At 39.3% G+C, this 16,804-nt stretch overlaps 4 protein-coding genes across 5 annotated transcripts; 3 read left to right on the forward strand and 1 right to left on the reverse strand.

The window, feature by feature from the left end:
• Nucleotides 1–603: 603 nt before the first annotated feature.
• Nucleotides 604–2,435, forward strand: LOC106336760 (U2 small nuclear ribonucleoprotein B''). Of its 2 annotated transcripts, none has more exons than XM_013775689.1 (5): nucleotides 604–781; nucleotides 1,080–1,252; nucleotides 1,443–1,536; nucleotides 1,867–1,940; nucleotides 2,037–2,435. In XM_013775689.1, the coding sequence occupies exons 1-5, from the start codon at nucleotides 709–711 to the stop codon at nucleotides 2,307–2,309; spliced, it is 687 nt and encodes a 228-aa protein (XP_013631143.1). In that variant the 5' UTR covers nucleotides 604–708; the 3' UTR covers nucleotides 2,310–2,435. The 2 variants fall into 2 exon arrangements, with proteins under 2 accessions (XP_013631143.1, XP_013631144.1); XM_013775690.1 differs by having other exon boundaries at nucleotides 630–781; nucleotides 1,115–1,252.
• Nucleotides 2,436–2,553: 118 nt separating this feature from the next.
• Nucleotides 2,554–4,390, forward strand: LOC106336759 (probable WRKY transcription factor 25). Its single transcript, XM_013775688.1, has 5 exons — nucleotides 2,554–2,896; nucleotides 3,044–3,166; nucleotides 3,257–3,741; nucleotides 3,826–3,987; nucleotides 4,071–4,390. Exons 1-5 carry the CDS (start codon nucleotides 2,678–2,680, stop codon nucleotides 4,207–4,209), a joined length of 1,128 nt encoding a protein of 375 aa, XP_013631142.1. The 5' UTR covers nucleotides 2,554–2,677; the 3' UTR covers nucleotides 4,210–4,390.
• A 4,995-nt stretch (nucleotides 4,391–9,385) lies between these two features.
• LOC106338177 lies at nucleotides 9,386–9,751 on the forward strand. Its single transcript, XM_013777213.1, has one exon. The coding sequence runs from the start codon at nucleotides 9,386–9,388 to the stop codon at nucleotides 9,749–9,751; it is 366 nt and encodes a 121-aa protein (XP_013632667.1).
• Nucleotides 9,752–15,373: 5,622 nt separating this feature from the next.
• Nucleotides 15,374–16,777, reverse strand: LOC106338178. The gene has a single exon (XM_013777214.1). The coding sequence runs from the start codon at nucleotides 16,775–16,777 to the stop codon at nucleotides 15,374–15,376; it is 1,404 nt and encodes a 467-aa protein (XP_013632668.1).
• Nucleotides 16,778–16,804: the final 27 nt, after the last annotated feature.

A 16,804-nucleotide genomic window follows, 5' to 3' on the forward strand; every position in this document is an offset into this window, starting at 1 on the left:
GTAGCCTTTTTCTTATCTTTGGATCTCTCATATGCAATAATAAACTCCAATGGCCTTTTTCTCATCTTAATAAACAAGAATGTTGGTAGCTTTATATTGATACAACATTTTAAGAAGCATTTTAACCCTTCTTCCAACTCATAACAATAGTCATCATTATTGTCTATAACAATAATACTTAAGAGATGGAAACAAACAATAGTAACTAGTCAAAGCATATCATATTTTATTATATATTAGCATTAAGGAAATACATTTACTACAAATTTTAAATGATGATCTAAATAAAAATATCACACCTGAATAAAGGTGAGTTTGTTAACCAATCCGGGTTTTTAGAATTCGATGTTATATTAAGAATGATATATTATTAATCTATATTATTAGTAATAAATAAATGATAACTGATTTCTAGTGAAGATTTATTTTTAAAAAAATCATAAATGAATCAAAGTTGTGAATTCTGTTTTAATATATAAGATGTTAATTTTTTTAAAAAATTTCAGTCGGCTATTCGATTTCCGGTTCGACCGGTCGAAATGAAATAACCATTGGGAATCGAACAACAAACGAGACGACATCGTTTAATGGTCTTGAATAGCGAATTCTTAGGGCTTCCGCGTCTCTCTTTCAAAATCACATCAGAGTTCTCTAAGACTCGGGTATCGTCATCGTCATCGTCTTCGCCCCCGCGAAGCTCAGTCGAAGATGTTAACGGCGGATATACCACCGAATCAGTCAATCTACATCAAAAACCTCAATGAAAGAATCAAGAAAGAAGGTATACTCTTTTCTTCTCTCTATCTGATTTCGTCAATCGATTTCGATACGCGTTGAGCAGCCCACCTTGATCTCCCATAAGATTCCGTAATCCACCTTGCGAGATTGTTTAGTGTTGTATCTTAGTTTGCCTTTAGCTGCTAGCTTCCTAGGGTTTTCAAGAATCGTATTGAATCTAGTGGCGAAGTTTATGAGAAAGATATGTTGTGTTTATATAGAAATAGAATTAGTGTTGTTGGCTGGAGGGGGCAGTATCAATCTCATGGTGTTTAGATCTAACGTGGTTTTTGTTTTGCCAGAATTGAAGAGATCTCTTTACTGTTTGTTCTCACAGTTTGGGAGGATACTTGATGTGGTTGCTTTGAAGACTCCTAAGCTCCGTGGCCAAGCTTGGGTTGCCTTTAGTGATGTCACTGCTGCTACTAATGCTGTTCGCCAGATGCAGAACTTCCCTTTCTATGATAAACCTATGGTCAGTTTCCTCTCATAGTTATCTTCTGTGTGTTTTATGGATTGATAAGACTGCTGAAGTATAGTTTTAATCTTTGATTCTGTTTCTTGCATGCATTGTACAACTAAATCTTTGCCTCTTTCGGGTGTATGGACTATTTATTTGCTTCCACTCATGTGTATGAAACTAATGTGTGGTCTTTTGAGTGCAGCGCATACAATTCGCAAAAGAAAAGTCAGATTGTATTGCTAGAGAGGAAGGAACTTTCGTTCCCAAAGATAAGAAGAGGAAGAAAGAAGAGAAAGGTAAACTGATCCCAGACTTATGCTTAGATTAAGATGATGGTTTAGTTTTGGTGTTTATTTTATTAATTAGGGTTTTTTCATAATTTACTGTATATGTTAGTATTTTGATTAAGTTTTATCAAGACCTATATACAAGGGTTTCTATTGATTGATAAGAAATCAACTTCCAAGAGTTAACCTTAATCTCCAAGATAGTTTGTGGTTAATAGGAAGCTTAGCTTTTCTTAATCAAAAGTGGATTCATATCAGTAACTTTGATTTTACTTTCTGCATTTTTTCTCTTGATTTGTTGGATACAATGGTAAACTTCTGTTGCATGATTACTTGCAGCTGAAAGAAAGCGTGAAGAAACCCAACGACCAAACACAGCTAATGGCCCAACTCCACAGAACGGAGCCCCTGCTGTAAGTGCCTTCTTCAGAACAATAATCATCTTTCTAAATATATTGTATTTGGAAAAATGATAATGATCTTTGTTGTATCTTTACATCTTAAAAAAGCCATCGTCGTTCAAGCCGAGCGGACAAGAAACGATGCCACCAAACAACATACTCTTCATTCAGAATCTTCCGCACGATACAACAACTGAAATGCTTGAGTTTCTCTTCCGTCAGTATCCGGGATTCAAAGAGATAAGAATGGTCGCCGCTAAACCAGGGATTGCGTTTGCGGAGTTCGAAGACGACGTTAAATCTTCCATGGCTATGCAAGGTCTTCAGGACTTCAAAATCACTCCCCAGTACCCAATGCTCATCTCTTTTGCCAAGAAATGAAGAGAAACTGCCTTTGTTTTGTTTGTCTTTTAAGATGATGACAGTGAGACTTGGTGTGTATAACCGACGGTTTAATGTTTCGGTTCGATTGACTCCGGTTTGGTTTAGTCACGCGGTTTCACATAATTTCGTAGTAGACGACTCAACAAAAAAGAATGTCATTTGCATTGGTCAACCATTTATATAAATATTAAATTATAAATGATATTTTAGACAAGGCAGAAAAAGACAAAATAGAACCTTGCTCGACACGCAATCGTCGTCTTCTTTATCCTCTTCTCGTAGATCATTTCTCTGAGGAAAGTTTCTTTTTTTAGCAAATACTTTTGTTCCTGTGAGCTTCAAAGTTGCCTCTTTTTGTTAAGACCATGTCGTCCACTTCTTTCACCGACCTCCTTGCTTCCTCCGGCGTTGACTGCTACGAACAAGACGAAGACTTTCTTGGTGGGTTTTACCCGGAGAGAACCGGGTCGGGTTTCCCCAAGTTCAAGACGGCTCAGCCTCCTCCTCTCCCGATTTCACAAGCTTCTCATGGTTTCTCCTTCTCCGACTTGCTTGACTCTCCTCTTCTTCTGAGCTCCTCTCATGTAAAGCTTCCAACTTTCTTTATCATCTCATCGCCTTTCAGGCTTTCATCAATCTATATCAATTTTTCATTTTAAAATCCATGACAATCGGAAAATTATGATTCACTTGTGATGTTCTGTTCTTTGACTTGTGTTAATAACTTGCAGAGTTTGATATCTCCGACGACAGGAGCGTTTCCATATCAATGCTTCAATGGAACAAACAATCACTCAGATTTTCCCTGGCAGCTACAAACGCAACCGCAACCGCAACCGCCAAACGCTTCTTCTGTATGTGTTTTCCTTTACCGTTTCTGAGACCATCTACACTTTCCTTATACTGAAACCAAAACTTGTTTCCTATACCCTTTCTTTATACAGGTTTTGCAAGAAACATATGCTGTTCAAGATCTCCAGAAGAAGCAGGAGGATCCGGTTCATCGTGAGTTTGGATCAGATGGCCAGGTTAAGGTACCATCATACATGGTGGTGAGTAGGAACTCTAATGATGGTTATGGTTGGAGAAAATACGGTCAGAAACAAGTGAAGAAGAGCGAGAACCCTAGGAGTTACTTCAAGTGTACGTATCCTAATTGTGTTTCCAAGAAGATTGTTGAGACTGCTTCTGATGGACAGATCACTGAGATCATCTACAAAGGAGGTCACAACCATCCTAAGCCTGAGTTCACCAAGAGACCATCAGGATCAAGAAGAATGTTTAATCCTTCTTCTGTTGTTAGTGAAACTCATGATCAGTCAGAGAACTCGTCGATTTCGTTCGAGTACAGTGATCTTGAGCAGAAGAGCTTTAAATCTGAATATGGTGAGGTAGAAGAAGAGGAGGAACAACTTGAGATTAAGAGACTGTAAGTAGTTTTTTTAGTTAGTGGAAGCAATAGGTTTTTAAGAAAGAATTTTTTTTTTGACATTTGAGTTTTTTTGGTTAACAGGAAAAGAGAAGGTGAAGATGAAGGAATGTCTGTAGAAGTAAGCAGAGGAGTGAAAGAACCAAGAGTTGTTGTTCAAACAATAAGTGAAATTGATGTTCTTCTAGATGGCTTTAGATGGAGGAAGTATGGTCAGAAAGTTGTTAAGGGAAATACTAACCCAAGGTTACAAATCTTTTAAATAGTTTCTTAATTTTTTTTAAAAGTTGTTTTCATGTTATTTTAATCGGCTTTGTTATATATGACAGGAGCTACTACAAGTGCACATACCAAGGTTGTGGAGTGAGGAAGCAAGTAGAAAGATCCGCGGAAGATGAGAGAGCAGTTCTCACTACCTACGAAGGAAGACACAATCACGACGTCCCAACCTCGCTGCGTCGGTCATGAAAACAATACATTCCTGGGACTTAAAGTCACTAGTAATAACATTTTAGGATTTGGTAATACACATACTATATGGCTATCTTTTGTGCTCATTACAGTTTGTTTATTTGTTTGTTTGTAACACAGTAAGTAAGCAGTACATTGTGTCGTACAGAGTGGTGGTTAGTATTTATTTTTATCTTCATATCCATGGAGAACCTCACTATCCATTTGTGTGACTTCAAACACTTGAGTCCCATTTTAGTTTCTTGTGTTTTGTCTTTTTCTTGATTTCTTTTGTGTCCATTACACATTCAAGATTGATAAGCATAATAGTGGAATGTAATCAATTTTCATGATATCGTCACATTGTGCATTATGACACCCCACTCTTTAATACTTTTTTACAAAAATTTTAAATCCTTAATATAGGTGGTGATTAGTTAAGGCTGGAGAAGTTGTACACAACATTATTGTACCTATACGGCACTGATCTGATAGCATTTATACTTTATTAACTTTTTTTTTTTTACAGCACTGCTTTAAATGCTTTAAATTTACGGCTGTACAACTCTAGAGATCAATATATCTACAACCTAGTTTTATAGGCTTTCAAAGTATATTTACATTAGCTTTATTCCAATATTAATTTGTAAACATTAAAACCCTAGTTATTCGTATCATTCATCTGTTTTTTTTTTCTTTTCTGCTTTTAAGTTTGATTTGAAAATTAATATCCTATTGTTATTCTTATGTATTTGTATATTATGTCAAATTTATTTTTATTAAAATTTTAAATTAGTCTATTTTATGGGAAATTTTAAATTGTCATTTTATTAATTAATTAAAACTAGAAATTATATAAATCTTATGATGTATTTATTAATAAAAAAATTATACATGTATATAATACAATCTACAGCTAAGTTATACCAATCATACTTTAAAAAAAAAACTAAAACTAAATTTTTACAGCAAAAATTCTACAACAGTAAAATATACAGTTACAGTAAAAAATCGACAGTAATAATCATACAGTAAAAAAAGTAAAGTTACCGTTTCTACCAATCAACCCCTATCAGAGTTTACGAATAGTGTAATCAATAGCCACTTACAAAAAAAAAAAATAGAAAGAAACAACAAAAATATATAGGCTCATCTTTCTTCTCTTCGCTCATATACCTTACTCTTTATCTGTGTCTTCTCTATTTGACCTCACCAAAGTCTTGGAACCAACCTTAAGTCATCCTTTATCACCCCAAGTAAAAACAGAGTCCTCTGTCTTCTTCTCCATTTCTTTAACGTTTACATTGCACTCTCATTCTTAATGCATTCTCCATTACATTTCTCCTCAAAATGAAAATATAACTTAATAGTTTAACCCTAAGCATACTCTCTCTACTCACTTTCTTGTTCATATGGATAAGAAAAAACCATAGATTTAGGCAGACGTAAAAGTGTAAAGTAAACGATTGGGTTGGTTTTACATCTAGTGTTTATTATTTTTGAATTATTATTTTTTTCCATTTCCCACATAAAAATCATCTTCAGATGAACCATTGATTCTAGGAAAACATAAATACTCGATTCCATTAGTTATTCTGTTAAAACTTTAAAAGTATAATTCATTTGACATATATTTTTCTTATACATTTAGTAACATCCTGAAACATTTAAAAGATATCACATGCACTTCTAATCACTTGTAGAAGTAGTCGGCATTTCTATTGTGATATTTTCATAAAACTGATCAAAACATTATGGAACAACTCCATTAACTTGACGACCTATGAAAGGCCATCACAATGATCATAAAGATCAATATCCATAATAATTAGTTTGTTTTGGTTCGAATATGCTTAACACCATCAGAAGGCGTATGACCTTTAATCATCCAAACATTGATTGGAAAAAAAAGAGAGTTGATTATGTCCAATCTAATTTGATTGGGAACATATACTAAAGGCACAAAACATAATAGCAGACAAAGTTGTCTATAATGTTCAGTGTTCTATTTCTGCTATATTCTATGTTGATTATGTATCACCGATTTGGCTTTCTGAATCAGGATATCTCATTAAAAAATTTAGATATTATTCGCAATAATAGTAATAATAATAATTCTTTGATTGGAAAAAATAAATCTCTAAATTTTAGTTAGAGAACCCGTAATGGATGAAAGTCATTTATGTATGCCAGTTCTATATACAATTATTATTGTTTTAGTTGTAACATATTTTTAGAGAGTATATCTTATCTATTAAAACATAAGTCATAACTTATTTTATGTGTATTTTTTTTACTTGGACCATCCCTTAAAAAATTATAACTTTTAATTAAATTATCATGTATTTTCTTAATAATCAAACCTAAGAATCCCATTAATAAGTCACCTTATATACTGAAACCAAACTATAACATCACAAATATACAAGAAAAATTGCTTGAAATACACTAAATTAGATACTATTTTTCAAAATTACACTCAATCAAAAATACTTTAACATTAGATTTGGGATTTAATGATTATTGTTTAAAGTTTAGTATTTAGAGGGTAGAGTTAAGTTTATATACACTTCTATAAATATTCTTAACATTATAAATGATTTAAGAGAGTTAGTTTTGTTTCTTCATAATAAATAGGGAAGTTTACTAACATGACTCAAATTAACTGTGTTATTACTAGAATGACTCATATTTTTTGAAAATTATTAGAATATTTTTCAGGTCAAAATTGCCCTTACCCATAATTTTAACAAAAAAACCATTACTAAAGTACCCTTACCATTTGATCGTCGGCAGATTTATTTTCAAAAAGATAAATCTTTCGAGTAATAAATTTGTTTATAAAATCTGTTTAGAAAAAGAAATCTACCGTTAAAGTGGTGTCAGACTTTCTAGAAACGTCAGATTTGTTTCCACGGTAGAGTTAATTGTCCGATTTGAATAGAAAATAGCTTTTTAGGATATATCTGGCGAATGAGGTAGCAGATTTGTTATAAATGGTAGATTTGTGTGATCGACTTATTTTCTTATGACAGATTTATATATCCGACTTAAAATGGTTGGTAGACTTTTTATTTTATGTGGTGACAGACTTCTTAATTTATGTTGTGGCAGATTTGTTGACAGAAATCTAGGTTTATGTCAACCAAACTTAATTTAATATTCAATTTCGAACTGGTTTACATTAATTTCAAATCTGGTTCATTTTTAAGTTAATTAAGATCATAATTAGGTAAATTTTTGGTATCGATCGTCATCTTTTTCATCTTCTTTTCTTTCTTATCAAGTTGCTCCCTTTCATACTTGTAGCTAAAGAGGAAATTAGATATGAGAACTTTGTGAAAAAATCATACATAATTTTAAACACATGTTCTCTTAGGTGATAAGTATTTGATTTAGTTTGAGACTGGTCATTAGATTTCATTTAGGTTGGTGCTAAATTTGGTGGCATTACATTAGATTTACATGTTGGTCATTTGTCTTTGGTGGTACATTACATTTCATTAAGTTTTTTTTTTCAGAAGTAGGTTCAAACAACCTTTATATACATCTGAGATCACACGAGTGAAAGAAACCACATACAAACCTTATACATCCATCCGAGAAAAAGTAAAACCATACAAGTAAGACATCCCCACGAAAGTAACAAAAACCTACCAAATAATACATCCATCCAAGTTAAACGTACTAATAAAACTACTAAATAAAATGATCCAAATTACACGTCCTACAACGGTTGAGATAACATAAAAGTACATCCAACAGCAGCCAGACATTCAATGTACTTCATCTTTCATCTTCAAAAGTAAAACACTAGAATTAATGGAAAACCAGTATTGTGCTTCTTTTTTCTCAAATTGCAGAATATTAGTAAGATAGCTTTGAAAACACAAGACGTTCCCAACTTATAGGAAATAGCGAATTCTCTTAGGACTCGCAAGATCATATACAAATAATGTATTGTCATTAAATAGCACAGCTACACACCCTCGGCTGCGATCTCCAGCAACAACATGTGAGAATTTAGTTCTACGTACTTCATCTCTGTGGCTATTAAATGCAGATGACTGTCCAGTTGTTACATCCCACCATCTTATGTTTCCAGATCTCTCCCATAACCTGAAAAGAGAACAAACTATGATTTCCAATGCAGCACTTCAGTTGCAATGTCGTTGCCGTCAAGATACTCACGCTTCCATCATCAAAAGCTGCTTACTCTTGCTGGTAGCAAGCTGTCAGGAAGCCGCAGAGTACGAAGCTGAGAACGTTCACTTATCTCTGCCAGCTTCGAAACCTTAATCAAACCCATTGTCATAGCCAAGCTTAAGAAAAAACATAATCAGTCTCTCGATTTCAAAGTCGAAGGAATGATGAAATTGGAAATTAGGGTTTTCGAAATTAAACATTCAATCAAACAATATTTGTTAAAAGCATGTAATAAAAACTTGGAATTGCATAGATTTAGCACTTTCGGTTTCAATTTTGTCAATTTAAAATCGAACCCAAATAGGAGCTAGGGTTTTCGTGAATCAAAGGGATGACGGCGACTTGAGGAAGACGTGACGAAACGGATGTCGGCTGTGATAGAGAAGATGTTGTTGGGGTCGGAGATGGATAATGAAGAAACCGACTCTCGAGGGGAGATTACTCCGACTTCGGTCGTTCTCTTTGAGGTGTTAAGAGAACATATATTTTTATTAATTTTAATGGAACTTTTGTGTTAACGAAGTAAAGGATGGTTTTGACGTTATAAAAAAAAAGAAGTAAAGGATGGTTTTTTAGTAAATTTGCTTGTTGCTTGTGTCATTCTAATAAATTTAATGTATTTATGAAAAATAAGTATCATTTTAAAGTGAATTCAAAAGGTGACTCTCACTGGTATTCTCTCGGATCCTGGTACTGACACACAAGGTTTCATTGCTCTTGCGTGCTATGGTGGTGTGTCCCGGAGATCTTAGCGAGTTTTATAGCCTTACGTACTAGTCACGTTTTGTTTACCATCGTTGTGGTTTTCTTCTCCATACGTTCTAGCTTTTGCTAAGTCTCGTTTCACTCTTTGGTGGTTTGCCCTGATACTCAGATCTAAGATCTATTTAGCTTTTGCTAAGTGAACCGTTTTTAATGGCTAATTAACCGAAGAGACCTAGGCCCTCCACAGAATCACCGCAGATATGGAGCTAGCTCGTCTCAGACAATGAGATGCCTTGACACGGAGGAAGATGACATCATTAAGCTCCAGGAATGTGACCTACAGGAAGTAGCAGAGCGGTTCAAACTGACCCTTATTGGCCGAGTGTTTCAGCTAAAGAGCTTGAGCCTCGATGCTCTGATCAACTTGCTCCCCAAGCCAAGAATTTGGAATGTCGAAGGCAGGGTTCGTGGTACGAACCTTGGGAATGGACGGTTCAAATTCGATTTTGACAATGAGGAAGACCTACAAGCAGTACTGAATAAGAGACCCTGCCATTTCAACCAATGGAGCTTTGCCTTGGAGAGATGGGAACCATTTATCAAAGAAGACTTTCCAAACTCCATCCCTTTCTGGATTGGGGTCACATGAGTTCATGTTCACTTCTGGAACGATGGTACTTTCTCAGAGATTGCGAAAGCCCTGGGGACAAAGATGGCTTTGGACTCCAAAAGAGCAAAGATACAAGTTTCCATTAATGTGGATAACCCCATCCAGTTTGAGAGGAGGGTGGGATTCCCTAACGGAGATATTGGACGGGTTACCCTAACCTATGATGGCCTTCACCGGTTTTGTTTCAACTGCAAGTACATCTCTCATGATGAGAACGCTTGTCCTCTACTGTCAGAGAAGGAGTGTGAGGTCAGGAGACAACAACACCTAGAGTACAACATCAACAACAACGATTCAGCCCTCCCGCGTGGCCAACCAGAAAGAGGTACACATGATAGAAGTCTCAAGAGGCCGAGATCTCCTACACATGAACGCAGTTCACGTACTCACCATTCTCCACCTGCATGGATGGATGAGCGGCAGGAGGAGAAGAGACAACGTAATCTGCAACAGGATCACAAGGAATTCGTTAAGTCCTACCATCCTGAACCGAAGCTTTTGGTTGAAGATAACTATCCCCATTCGTTGGGAAGAAACCTACAAAAGCACACTGATGTCTGGAACATAATTGAAAGACCACAAAATGATCGAGACTCTGGCAGTGTGCCATGGCACAGCAGTGGCCTACACCGTCGGAATAGAGATGGTAGGCATTCAGGGAACTATGGAGCTAATCCCCAACCTAGCTGGAGACCTCGCCCCCACCAATCGATTACCTATCCTAGGGAGGCCCGTAGCTCTGCAGCAAAATCAAAGATCGACAGTGAGATCTCAAACTCGCTTATGGACTCCCAGCGTACGATCTCAGAGAATGTCGTGGATCTGGAACCAGGGGAAATACAAAACGCTGAGTTTAAGATGGAACGCAGGTGCCTTAAAAGAAAAAGGCATTGCTGAGACCCCGACCTCAAAGGAAAAAGATTTCCGAACCATGTCTGCACTAACTAGATTGGCTCCTCTGTCCATTCACGAACCTACTGAGCACTCATCGTCTGGAGCTACCAGGTATGTGGCCCCTGGACCGTTGATCAAACCCTCCAGAGTTGTTACAAGTAATATTAATACTGAAATGGATGTGGATATGTCACACGGTCCGAACCTGGATGCAATGGTCCTGACTGAGACTGATCTTGAAAACCTTGAAAAATCAGTCAAGGAATTTGAAAATCTAGAAATGGATGATGACATGATTGCTAACGATGATTTGCTTGGAGATATTCCTGGTTTGGATGCAGTGCATATTGATGCTCTAACTCAATTCTCTCCAGTACATGCTGAGATCCAAGATCCACTACAAGATGGCCTACCTAGCTCGACACCGGAGAGAAGGAGTGCGGAACACGCAAGTTTGATCCAAGGAAACAACCTAGATACTGTGAGAGACAAGGTTTCACTTCTTAGATTTAGGTTAGGTCAAGAGAGATGAATGAGAATCGTGGGCTGAATCCCGTAAATAAACTTGAAGAATGAATATGATTTTATTGATGAGTTGAAAGATGATGAATACAAAGGAATGTATCTTGAGATGATTACTAAAGAATACGTAATGCTTTTAATCTAGTACAAAAGTTGATATATGGAAAAGAGATGGCTTGTCTTTTATCTTCTCCGTCTTTATATAGTCTAGGTTTCGTTGGCAACCCTTCAACTGTTCTCCGAGATATTCGGCTTCAATTACGGAACTCGCTTTAGGCTCCTCTTGACCGAGTCTCTTAAGGTGTTAGCTCACTTTCTGTCGTGACCTCTGCTATGATGTCTCCCAGGTCCAGTCGTCAGCTCGGCTTTCAGCTCCCTTTGTTATGATGGGCTTATCGCAACCCACATGCTAGCTCACGCTTATCGGTACCTCACCTGAGGGTCATATTCGGGTCCAACAGATACCGTGATGTCTCAGGAAGGGATTGCTGCAAAGCCATCGAATACTCAAGCTAGAAAGCCCATATGCGTGATGAAAAGAAACGTCCCAAAGAGCCCCGATGCAAAAGGGGTAAGAGCTTCAAGGAAATTGAATGCAGCACGTGAACGTACTTCTCAGAAGGTGAAAAAAGGGATTACTTCAAGTAAGTCCCCAATTCCTTCCTCCCACAAACTCCCTCGTATTGAGGTGTACCCTTCTGCTCTAAGCAAGAACTCTTTGTCTCTCTCAGGTTCGGTGGTGTCCCAGAAACCACCCAGTAAGAGGTCATGAGTGCTATCGCGTGGAACTGTCAGGGGGATGGCGCGTACCTGACAAAGCAGCACCTCCGCGAACTGCATCGTTGCTCTACTCCTTCTTTTCTTTTCCTTTCAGAAACAAAAAATAATTTTCCTTTTGCAAGACTTTCAATTTGAGTTTGGTTATAATAAATTGTTCACTGTGGAGCCGGAAGGCAGAAGCGGTGGGTTAGCACTTTTTTATTTGGATTCTTTTGATGTTAGAGATTTTTTTTTTCTAATAATCGCATGATTGATATTGTGGCTACCTTAGAAGGACAAATAGTTTTCCTCACTTTTGTCTATGGTGATCCGGTAGTTGAATGCCGAGAAAATGTATGGGAAAGACTCACCATAATGAGCCTCACGAGAAATGGTGCCTGGCTGATGCTGGGAGATTTTAATGATATCACAGGCAACCATGAAAAAAAAGGTGGGAGGCGAAGACCTGATAGCTCGTTTATACCCTTCAAAACCATGCTGGCAAACTGCAGGATGATTGATTTCCCATCTTAAGGAAACCCTTTTTCTTGGGTGGGCAACAGAAGCTCTGGAAAGGTTCAATGTAAGCTGGATAGGGCTGTTGGAAACGAAGACTGGCATCATCTTTATTCCCACACGAATGTGGAGTACTTGCGCCTCTGGGGCTCCGACCATCGTCCTATTCTCACCCGTTTTCTATCCAAAAGAGGTAAAGGAAGAAGGGGGTTCAAGTTTGACAAGAGATGGATAGATAGAGATGGGTTTAGAGAGACGATCCTGAAAGGATGGAGTGATCCAGGGAACCTGCACCCGCCTGACCTCCATGAGCGTATCGCGATGTGCCGCAAAGCTATCGCCCAATGGAAGCGAGCGAATCTCTTAAACTACGTCGTTCGTATTGAGGAACTGAAAGAGAAGCTTGAGAAAGCACAATTAGATGATACAATCTGTTGGGGTCGAAAACGGTTGCGACGAAATTAACGTCCAAATCCCCGCAAAATACAAGTATGTCTTTTCACAACAAATCATGCTCGATCAAGAGAACGTCACAACGTATGTTCCCGAGATAAAGCTTCGTTCGAATTCTATTGAGATCAAGCATAAGCCATCAGAAACATGCCCATACCGGTTATGGATACGACGAAGTGAACGATCAAAACGTCCGAAGAAGAAAACGAAAAACCTTCTTCGATAAATACTTTTTCGAAATAGATTCTTCTTTACAAAAAGCTTTGTGGAGGAAACACGAGACATCGGACAAGAGCTCGAAAAGGGTCGCTACGTAGCGACCGAGCGTTCGTCCGCTCGGTCGCTATGTAGTGACCGAGCTTGAGCCGAAGCTCGGTCGCTACATAGCGACCGAGCGCTCGTCCGCTCGGTCTCTACGTAGCGACCGAGCTCTTCCAAAACGTCGATACGACATTAGTCCATGTATTCTCGTCTGCCCTTCGATGCTATCTCCCGAAGACCGTAGCGAACCCATTTCATGTTTCCCGCCATTCTAAGTCATCGATCAAACTTTACGGTAAAAACCGCGGAAAGTTCACTCTTTATCGAAAGAAGACGTAATAAACGCTTTGAGTCAGAAGACGGCCCAAAGGGACCTAAGACATGACTCGAGGCCCAACTTACGATTTCTTAACCAACAGCCCGTAAGCCGCATGACGTGCGAGTCGCTGTAGGCGTTTAGCTCCCGAATTCCGAGGCTCAGGGCGAGCTTTAATCCAGCGATTAGTGCTTCGTACTCGGCCTGTTGTTGGAAGCGTTAAATCCAAGTCTATAGGATTGTTCGATGGTTTCTCCGGCTGAGGAGGTTAGTCTTAAACCGACACCGGAGCCTTGCCTTGACGAGGCTCCGTCCACGTATAGGCTCCATTTCGGAACCTCTGTTTCCTGGTCTAGATGTTCGGATGCTAGCTCAATAACGAAATCGGCGAGGACCTGAGCTTTTGCTGCTGCTCGGGGTCTGTACTCGATGTCGTACTCGCTGAGCTCTATAGCCCATTTGGCTAATCGTGCGGATTGGCTAGGGCTATGCAGAATCGTCCGTAATGGTTGTGAGGTCATTACGATGATCGAGTGCGATTGGAAATAAGGTCGCAGCTTCCTGGCAGCTGTCACGATTGCTAGGGCTAGTTTTTCCATGGTGGGATATCTCGTCTCGGCGTCTATTAAGCTTTTGCTAGTATAATAGACAGGTCTCTGTTCGTTTTGTTCCTCTCGTACTAGCACTCCGCTGACTGCAGCTGCCGACACGGCGAGGTACAGGTACAGTGGTTCTCCTACTACAGGTTTGGATAGTATCGGAGGTTCCGAGAGGTAAGCCTTCAGCTGTTTGAAGGCTTCTTCGCACTTTTCATCCCATAAGAACTTCTTATTATTTTTCAGAAGTTTATAGAATGGAAGGCATTTATCGGTGGACCTGGAGATGAATCGATTTAGTGCTGCGATCCGTCCGGTCAATCTTTGTACCTCTCTGGTCGTTTTAGGTGATGGCATTTCCAGGAATGTCGCTATTTGTTTCGGGTTGGCTTCGATGCCTCTTTCGGTTACGAGGTAACCTAGGAATTCGCCGGAAGGTACTCCGAAGGTACACTTAGCTGGGTTTAGCTTCATGTCGTATTTGTTGAGGATTTCGAAACATTCTCTTAGATGGGAGATGTGGTCCTCCCCCTTTGAGGATTTGACTAACATGTCGTCGATGTAGACTTCCATGGTTTTTCCGAGTTGTCCAGCGAACATTTTATTTACTAACCTTTGATAGGTAGCTCCTGCGTTTTTCAAACCAAACGGCATGACCTTGTAACAATAGGTTCCTCGTTCAGTTATGAATGCGGTTTTCTCTTGATCCTCAGGATCCATCATAATCTGGTTATATCCTGAAAAGGCATCCATAAAGGACAAGAGCTGGTGTCCAGCCGTTGCTTCGACCAAACGATCGATATGAGGTAACGGGAAGCTGTCCTTAGGACAGGCTTTGTTTAAATCGGTGAAGTCTACACAGATTCTCCATTTCCCATTCTTCTTTTTTACTACCACTGGGTTAGCTAGCCAATCGGGGTATTGTACCTCTCGGATGGACCCGGCCTTTGTTAGTCGATCGACCTCGTCGTTGACAGCTTGGGCTTTTTCTAGACCTAGCTTACGACGTTTCTGTTTGATCGGTTTAAAAGTAGGGTCTACATTGAGCTTATGAGTGGTGACATTTGCATCTATGCCTTTCATGTCGCTGGTGGTCCATGCAAAGGTTTTGATATTCTGTTTTAGGAATTCGACGAGCTCCTTTTTGGTTTCGAGAGGTAGCTCGGATCCGATGCTCACATGTTTCTCAGGATTTGAGTCGTCGATGCTAACTTTTTCGGTGAGGTTCTTAGGGGGACCTCGGATATTTCGTTGCATTTCGCGACTCTCCTGGATCTGTAATTGCTATTGGGGGGATTCTTTTATGATCTCGAATCCTCCCAGGTAACAGATCCTTGAAATCTTTTGGCTACCGTGTATGGTAGCTATTCCGTTGGTTGTTGGAAATTTCACGCATTGGTGATAAGTTGAAGCTACTGCTTTCATCTTATGAATCCAAGGCCTTCCGAGGATTGCGTGGAAAGGGGATGGTTTGTCGACAACTATGAAGTTGGTCATTTTCATGACTCCGCCAGCTATAATTGGGAGCTTAATTGTTCCCAATGAGGTGGCTGTTTCACCTGAGAAACCTACGAGGTTGGATTTCTGGTCGACAATTTCGTAGTCGTCTATTTCCATTCCTTTTAGTGCGTTGTAGAAAATAAGATCGACGGAGCTTCCGGTGTCGATCATGAGCTTAGGTACCTCGTACCCTGCTATATTTAATGTTATGACAAGGGCATCGTCATGAGGTCTATCGAGGTCTAATGTCTCACTCTCCCAGAAAGAGATCTTAGTGTTAGACTCAGGCTTGGTCGGTTTGGACTGAGTGTTTGACACAGCTTTCCGTACGTGACTTTTAATAGAGTTAACGGAGTCTTGACACACATCGGACCCTCCAAGGATGTAATCGATCCTTGAGCCAGGGCTCGATTGGGGAGGTGGTTTACTCAAGAGGGCCTCGATTTGTAGGCTTTTTCCTTGTGGAAACTTTCCAAGGATCATATCGACTCTCTTTTTGGGAGCTGGGGGTGGTGAGTCTGTTTCTTTTTCAGGTGACCTCTCGCGTTTTGGAGAGCTATCTCTGGGACCTCTCTTCTGATAAGGTTGTGGCTTTTTGAGGTCCACATCTTTTATTTCTCCGGCTGCGAATTTAGCAGCCAGTTGTCGTTGGAGGTCCCAACATTCTTCGGTTGAATGTCCCTTTCGATCGTGGTAAGAGCAATGTTTGCTCTCGTCATAACCTTTGGACCAGGGGGCTTTAGCTGTCGCGGCGACAGGTTTTTCTTCCTTGTCTTCCTCGACTACGCAAGAATGTTCTCCCTGGGTCTGATCATTTCGGGTGCTACCTCTTTTGTGAGGTCCCTTTCCATCGGAGGCTTCGCCTTTCGGGTGACTCTGAGGTTTTCTGTGGAGCTTATCTAATGCTGCCATTTCCTCCTCCAAGGTAATGTATCTAAAGGCCTTATGGAGGGCGTCATCGATAGTTGGAGGGGGATTTAGCGTTAGCTCCGAGAAGAAACCTGATTTATACCAGAGACCTCTACTAAGAGCCTCAATGGCTACCTGATCGTTGGGATTCGAGAGTTTAGTTCTTACTGCTCTGAACTTTTCGATGTAGACTCGCACTGAGTCTCCCAGTCCTTGTCTGATCTTCCAGAGGTCAGCCTCAGACGCTTGTTTCAGGATGTGAGTTGAATATTGCTTCATAAAGGCGTTAGCCAATTGATCGAAACT

This window comes from Brassica oleracea, chromosome C4 (genome assembly GCF_000695525.1).
Source record: "Brassica oleracea var. oleracea cultivar TO1000 chromosome C4, BOL, whole genome shotgun sequence".
NCBI lineage: Eukaryota > Viridiplantae > Streptophyta > Magnoliopsida > Brassicales > Brassicaceae > Brassica > Brassica oleracea.